At 35.8% G+C, this 8319-nt stretch overlaps 1 protein-coding gene across 1 annotated transcript in view; it reads right to left on the bottom strand.

The window, feature by feature from the left end:
* Positions 1 to 6619, bottom strand: part of LOC107753220 (ribonuclease inhibitor-like) — a 30997-nt gene extending 24378 nt beyond the window's left edge. Inside the window, exons 1-2 of the mRNA XM_016569344.1 lie at positions 6169 to 6619; positions 4451 to 4624 (exon numbers count right to left, since the gene is read on the bottom strand). Of these exons, the coding sequence (XP_016424830.1) occupies positions 4451 to 4624; positions 6169 to 6509 (515 nt within the window). The 5' untranslated portion in view covers positions 6510 to 6619. The remainder of the gene's footprint in view (positions 1 to 4450; positions 4625 to 6168) is intronic.
* Between the last annotated feature and the right edge of the window lie 1700 nt (positions 6620 to 8319).

The following is an 8319-nucleotide window of genomic DNA, read 5'->3' as shown; positions in this document are numbered from 1 at the left end:
TGCCTAAGCGGAGCTCTGGAGAGCGGAGGCTTCAGCAGAATGACTCTCTTAAACGAGAGGAAACCTAACAACACTCAATCCTAGTTTAGGAGCTCTTAAGAGTGTGGGTCTCAGCATAACGACTCTCTAAACCGAGAGGAGACCTAGCTACACTCAACGCCAGAGGCAGTTAGTGAGGCTCAAAATAAAGAGCTCACAACTCATATTACTGCCAAAGACGGAGCTCTGAAGAGCGGAGGCTTCAGCAGGATGACCCTCTTAAACGACAGAAAGCCTAACAACACTCAGCCCTATTAGAGAAACTCTTAAGAGTGGAGGCTTCAGCACAACGACTCTCTAGAACGAGAGGAGCCCTGACTGCACTCAGCGCTAGGGACAGTTAGGGAGGCTCACGATAGAGCCTACATACTTATAGTACTGTCTAAGCGGAGCTCTAGGGAGCGGAGTACACTGCGTAACGACTCAAAAAGCTAGATTACTGAGCTAGGAGTACTAACCATGCTCCTAAGTGTGAAACAGAGCTCTAGGGAGCAAGCACAAGAGCCTAACAGCCACAGAGCTCTGTTGAGAGAACACTAGGAACTGTGATCTCAGCATAGCGACCCTCAAAGGGAGGGGAGCTACCAGGCTCAAGAACAGCTGGTCAGGGAGGCTCACAGAGAGCCTCACAACCTGAAATAACTGCAACAAAAAAAAACTAGGGAGCAGAGTGCTCAGTATAGCAGAAACCATGCTCAACCTAAATACACGTACCTGGGCTGAGAGAATGAGGAGGCTCAGAGAAGGCTCAAACAAGGGCCTAACAACTCAAAAAACTTGTCAGGAGCCTCCTTCCGTCCTCGTCTTCATTGACGAAATTAACACTGGTTCTCAGGAAGTAGCCGGTCGAGCCGGTTCACAAAATCGAACTGAATCAAGCTTTAGTTCCGGGTTGAAGATGCAAGATGCACAGCTGAAGTAGCACGTCCGACTCAAACAGTACCGAATGAGCCGGTTCAACCTACTGTGGAAGTTTGTTGAGGATTACTGAGGATTCTGATGAATGAGTTGACGATATACTGTGCAGCTTGAGGCACTTACTGGAAATATGCTTATTAGTATGGCAAGCCGTTTCTAATTCTTGATATCAGGAATTACATTTCAACTAGTAAAAATTATACTTCTTGATATCTGTAATTGTATTTTCACTAGTTAAATGTTGCCATAGGCTGCCAGTCAAATTTAATTGTTGATATCAAGAATTAATTTCTTACTAGTAAAAATTCCAATTTAACATATCAGAAATACAATTCTTACTAATAAAATCCTTTATTTTTGATATCAGTAATCATATGGTTACTAGTACAGATGTCTATTCTTGATATCAACAATTTAATTGCCACTAGTGACAATGTTAATTTCTGATATCATGAATGTGATTGTTACTAGTAAGAAAGCCATTTTAGATATCAGAAATTATATTGATATCAGAAATGCATTTTCAGATATCAGAAATAACAAATGTAACACGTTGAAATATATTTACTGATATCAAGAATTAACAAGTAATTATTGATATCAACAAAGGCAGTTGTTATCTGAAATTGCCCTTGCAACTAGTGAAAATAGAATTACTGATATCTTAACATTTTAACTAGTGAAAATACTTTTACAGATATCTAGAAATGCCATTTTTACAGGTAAGAATAGCTATGGTAATGAGATAATGAATCTTAATGAGATTTGGTTTTCCCACAATTCTCGTTTTAGCGTCAGCATTGGCCAAAGATGGCGGAAGAACATTCATGCACAGAAACGGCTCCTCCTTTATTTATTTGTTTTGTCAATGAAACATGAAAATTATATTATGGCTGGATAAATTATTTTATTTTTAGTTAATTGTTTAAAAAAAAGTAATTTTATCCTGTTTCTTTTTATTGGCCACCAAGTCCTTCTGATAATTAAAGGAAAAATTAACAAGGCATTCATTTAGCTAGAACATAAAACATAAATTCATGTAGTTTTTTCATATGTTTGTTTTGGGTTTCATTACACTTTCTTCTAATACATCAAATAAAAAATACAACCAAAATGAAAAATAAAACAGATAATAATGCGTCATACAAAGTTTAAACGTTTTACTGGACTTTTTTTTATTTTTATATTGTTGTATTTAGGCTACATGAATGAGTCGTCACATTGCGTGCCCAAATTCGTGCTGGCGTTTCTCTTTGTTTAAAGGCAGGTGCGGGGTTTTTTTACTGTACATTTTGATATATTATTACACCGGCACGTTTGAGGAGCCGACATGTTTGTACTCTCTGCCAAATTCGGCTCAGATTTTCTTGACCATTGGGACCAAACGTGATACACACTGTAATGTCCTAATACTTGCATTATTTTTATATAACATGTTGTCCAGTTCTTGACGTATCAGTGGACAAGATGAATGATAAAGTCTATTGAACCTCTTTCTCATGTCTGTCTCAACCATTTCAATGTTACGTTAAATATGACACTGCACTGATACACTCTTCTGAAAGTTAAGGCATGAATATGCAACAGTCTCTCAATTGTTCGGAGAATGGACAACGATTTAATAAGAATTATCTAATCTTGCCCATCTGGTTCATTGCTTATTATTATTATTATTATTAGGCTATTTTATATGATTATTATTATAATAATTCTTATTATGCTATTTTATTAGGCTATATTGTTGTTGTTGTTGTTTTACTTTGTAACTATAAATGTGTTTACTTAAGACCTAACAACAATTGTATCATTAAATAATTAATGTGTGTACACAGTAACGATATCACAGCGCGTGAATACCACATTGAGATCTCACTCGTGCCATCTTGCCCTTAAAAGCGAGAATGATAAACTTTCATGAGGAAGCAGCACTGGTCTGATCGTTCAGATAGCTGATTATAGTTTTAGGGGGCTGAGACGACAAATAGGGTGGCTGAAGCCCACCTAAAAGGGTCTAGAACCGTCCCTGTAGTACAGCACTATATATTTAATCATGTCTGGAAACTTGACAAGTGCGTTTTATTTGGGTAAATGATCTATGAGCATTTCACATATTTCTATGCACACGAATAATATGAAACTACTGTCGCTACACTATGGGTATACACATTTATTGCATTTATTTTCAATAAAACTGAAAACGGCTTATAAGATTCCTTATCCTGTGGCTCCCTCTAGTGGATAAAATTTATATAACAGCCTTCATCTTCCAGTTGAAATGGCTGATAGTTTAGAATTTGATTTTGGCAGGGGCTATTTGAATACAATGAATTCTATTTACACTAAGTGAAAATAGCATATTTTCTTAGCAATAGATTCTATTTACACTATTTAATAATAGGAGTATTTTCTTGCAGTAATAGTAGTTTGATGCTTTTCATACTTCTTAGTGCAAATAGTGGCCGATATCTGCACCTCATTATTGTAGTAGGCTGCATTATAAAACAGTATACAATAATAACGTATTGAGTGTAAATTATAATTTTGATTTAATCACAATCCCACAACCTGTAGAGAACAATGACACACTCTTCACTCTCTCAGATCAGATCAACAGGTACAAATCACAATGCTAAACAGCTAGTAAATATGTCTACATTTCCATTAGAATTTTATCACAGTTGTGAAAATGATAAAGAAATTCAAAAAGCTTTCAATACATGTGCTTCAAAAACCTCTATTTATATTAGAAGTTTAATAATAACAGAGGCACAGAGGAAAGATGATCTTCATTAGTCATGTTTGTTAATCACTGTATGATAAACTGATAGTGTGGTAGAGAATGAAACAAAATCGCCTTTAATAATAGTAGTAGTAGTAAAAATAATAATAATGATAAAAACGTGCTGATTTTGATTTCAGAACAAGTACAAAAATAAGTAAAAAGAGCAGCCAGGAAAGGAGTATTAATCCTAAAATCCTATAAAATTAAGTACCAGAAGCAACTAAACCTCCAGTAAACAGCTGCTGGGTCAAAAACAGGAGAAACAGGTCAGATTTTATATTATAATTAGGTAATAATTGTTTAAATGTAATTAATTACATAATGTGCCAATTAATTAATCACAAATTAATCACACATCAAATTTGGCTGAGAAATTACCCCAAAAGATCCTTTAAAGTCATTATTGTGTCAAATAAGACCCTACAAACAGTGAACGGCTCGAACATTTAGCTCACTGCAGTTTTAAAGCCCTCATTATCTGTTTGGTTTTCATCCGTTTTTGTCATTAAATTAAATTATATGATGTAATATTGTCACATGCCTTATTCATGCTTCATCTTCAGTTATCAGGATCATTTTTTATGCTGAGATATAGTAAGTCCACTTAACATTTTAAAAGCTGATTTTCTAAATTGTAGTTCTAAAATGTACATAAAGGGTTTAGGTCTTACAGAAGACAATAACATGTGACTATGAGAGAGATGATCTTACCACAGTTTCTCCAGTTTACATCGAGGATCCTCCAGTACAACAGAGAGAAGCTTCACTCCTGAATCTCTGATTGCTTTATTAATCAGATCCAGATCTCTCAGCTGTGAGGGGTTTGATCTCAGAACTGAAGTCAGAGCAGCACAATCTTTATCTGTGACGCCACAATCACTCAAACTGTAGAGAGATGAAAACACTTATTAAACTAAAACTTAAATAAAAAAAGGTGAAAAAAGACAAGTGGGACATGATATGGACTCACGATAGACAGAGCAAACATTCATTTTATTAATAATAAAAAAGGCAATAATCAAATTTGCAATAAATAGCTTTACCGTGGATCAAATCCACATCATTTAAGTACTAACTCATTTATAACATTAAACTTGTTGGTTTCAAACTAATCCACTTTAAGACATTGACTGGCATGTGCTTTAGAGTCCAGCTTGTCTCTAAAAAACTGCTAAATACTAGAAATGAATCAATTTCAGAAATTTAAAATAATAATAATCAGGGAAGATTTATAATTTATAATCCTGTATATGCACGCCTTTTCTCTGACCCCCCCCGTTATTCTCGCATTATAGAGCGAAGAACATAAGAGATTATCTTTCGGGCACTTTTGCGGGTAACAAGAAAAGAGATCGTATTGGTAATGAAGTAGTATTCTCGCATTATAGAGCGAAGAACTTGTTGTTATACATAATTAATAATAGCACTTTTGCGGGTAACAAGAAAAGAGATCGTGGCTTTTATGCCTGTCGTAAATGTGCCTCTTATAAATATATACGGAGAAAACAGGTGTCTTTCAAGAGTTGCGTGACAGATAGAGTGTATTGTATGAGACAGTTTACCACTTGTGCATCCACTAATGTAATTTATCTGTTGACTTGTGTGTGTCATAAACAGTATGTGGGAAAAACTAGTAGATCGATCAGAACGCGTATTATCGAACATATGAGCTCCATTAGAAGAAAGGACATAAAATCTCCGGTAGCTCGTCATTTCAATGAAGCGGCACATTCCATAGCGGACTTGGATTTTACGGTAATAGAACATATACCACAGTTTCGAAGGGGTGGTGACATGGAACGCCGTCTTTTACAAAGAGAATGCAAATGGAAATTTTTGATTTGAAATCTTTATATTCCCTTGGTATGAATGAGGAATTGTTTTTGAATTGTTTTTTGTGATATATGTATACAATAAACATTTATAAGATCTATGGGTGAAATTCTGTATGAAACATTTTTTGCATTTTACATTAATAATGTTGTATTAAGGTATTTTTGCATTGAGGAATTTTTTACCATTAAAATATATTTATAGGAATGTCTTAAGGTAAAATTGGATATATTGTATGGTGTTTTTGGGCCTGCGTGCATATTATGATGTCCATGGTGAATATTGATGTTATAATGGGTGCAGGTGTGCACTAATCAATGTGGCACTGAGGAAGAGCTTTTGTCTCGAAAACGTTTTGCACTTTGCACTTTTTTACGGCCTCTGATTAAGCATTATAATAAAGATTTTTTGAGGAGGTTTTGCCCTGCATTTGACCGTGTGCGGATTGTTTTTTCTGCTGGCAAGATGTATAATGTTGTCATTAAAGTATATGTTTCAAGTATGCTTCCATATTGCTCCATTAACTGATACTATTATTATGAGATTTTGCTTTTCTTTTCTTTAACAGTGAAGTGATTGTTCTCAGTGATACTTACTGAACTTTAATCACAGGCAGCAGATACTGAAGAACATTCAGTTTTTCAGCTTTATTGTTTTCTCCAACAAATTCATTAATATCAAATGCGTCCAGTTTATTCTCTGATGTCAGCAACACAAAAGCTACAGCTGACCACTGAGATGAAGAGAGTTTGCTTTCCTTTATTGTTCCAGATTTCAGATACTGTTGTATTTCCTCCACTAGTGAACGATCACCCAGTTCATTCAGACAGTGGAACAGATTGATGGATTTCTCTGGAGAGTCAATGGTCCTGATCTTCATCTTGATGTACTCAACTGTTTTCTCAGTGCTGTCAGATCTGCTTCTCGTCAGTTTCATTAGTGCTTGTAGGAGAATCTGATGAGACTCCACTGATAAACCCAGAAGGAACCGCAGGAAAAGATCCAGATGTCCATTTTTACTCTGTAGAGCCTCATCCACAGCTCTCTGATGCAGATCAGATAATGAAACATGTTCCGATGAATTGAGTTGAAACCAGTCCTTAACTTTAGCCCGTAAACTCTGTTTGGTGATGGGCTGCTTCTGTCACATCAATGCCACACTCTCTCAGGTCTTCCTCATAGAAGATCAGGTTACCTTTCACAAGCTGCTCAAAAGCCACTTTACCCAGTTTGAGGATCATGTCTTCATCTGTCACGCCCAATGTGTACTTACACTGTGGTTACATACTACGTACACATCTAGTTACTATGTAAGTACACAGGTATTAGGGCCACTTAATATAAAGTGGGACCTCCTTTTGTTCTGGGTTCAGTAAACTCACTCATACATCTTATTTAGCCCTAAAGGGTGCAAATTGGTACATTAAAGGTACATATTAATACTTAAAGTGTGCATAGTAGGCTATGTAAATGTTTACCATGCCAGTGACAGCTTTTGTACCTTTTTTACTAGAGTATACTGAAGGAATGATGTTAGGATGGATGGATGCAGTGAAACAAATTCAAAATCTTTTTTTTTTTTTTACTTTGCAGTTTGATGATCAGAATGAAGCGAGATTCAGGATCTGAGGAATCTGCACGTCTGTTCACCTTACAAACACTGTATCCAACCTAGAGGAAAATAAATCACAAAGTAAAGGGTCTAAATGCAGATTTTTATGGCTTTTGGCTTCTGGCTTTTTGTCATTTTATGGATCGTGAAGGTGAAGAGAGAATCAAATGGAATAGAGACATGATGCAGGCCAGATCAGAGTCTCACACGGTGAGCATTTGATTGTACAGGGCAGCTGTCATACATGCACCTGCTGTCTGCTCCAGTCTTCTGTCTTTCCCCTTCATTTTACACATTTAGGTTTATAAAGGAGCACATGAATGCAGATTGTGGAAATGTATATTGACAGCAAATACTAATAATAGTACATCATAATACTTGTCTTATAATAAATATAAACACCAAAGTTTGACTGATGTGATGACAGGAGGTCGTTTATAAGTGTGTCAGCAAATACATCTTTCTGATACGTTTTGAGAAAAATTATAAAGTGACATACAGTACCTTGCGTAAGTATTCATACCCTTTAATTTTTTTCACATTTTGTTATGTTGCTGCCTTATGTTAAACTGCTTTAAATTACTTTTTTCTCCACATCAATCTACACTCCATATGCCATAATGGTAAAGCAAAAAACTGAAAAAAAACTTTTTAACATCTTTGCAAATTTATTAAAAATAAAAAACTTAAATGATTCCATTGCATAAGTACTCATACCCTTATCTGGGACAGTTGACATTTAGCTCAGGAGCATTCATATTGCTTGTAAATGTTACTACACTTCAAGTGAAGATAACCTGTGGCAAATTCAATTGAATGGGTATGCTTTGGAAAGGCACACACGTCTTAATAAAAGGTCTAACAGCTGATAATGCAAATCAGAGAAAAAACCAAGCCCTGATGTCAAAAGAACTGCCGTTAAGACCAGAAACAGGTTTGCATAAAGCCACACATCTGGGGAAGATATCAGAAAAAAATCTGCTTCATTGAAGGGTCACAGAAGCATGTAGTCTCTGTTACCCTTAATGGAAGAAGTTTGAAACAACCAGGACTCTTCCTAGAGCTGGCCTCCTGGCCAAACTGAGCAACTGATGGAGAAGGGCTTTGGTTAGAGTGGTGAACAAGAAGCTGATGG

This window comes from Sinocyclocheilus rhinocerous, unplaced genomic scaffold, assembly GCF_001515625.1.
Source record: "Sinocyclocheilus rhinocerous isolate Xijiao unplaced genomic scaffold, SAMN03320098_v1.1 scaffold1402, whole genome shotgun sequence".
Taxonomy (NCBI): domain Eukaryota; kingdom Metazoa; phylum Chordata; class Actinopteri; order Cypriniformes; family Cyprinidae; genus Sinocyclocheilus; species Sinocyclocheilus rhinocerous.
Note: the sequence above shows the minus strand (reverse complement) of the source record. Positions and strands in the feature narration are given on the sequence as shown.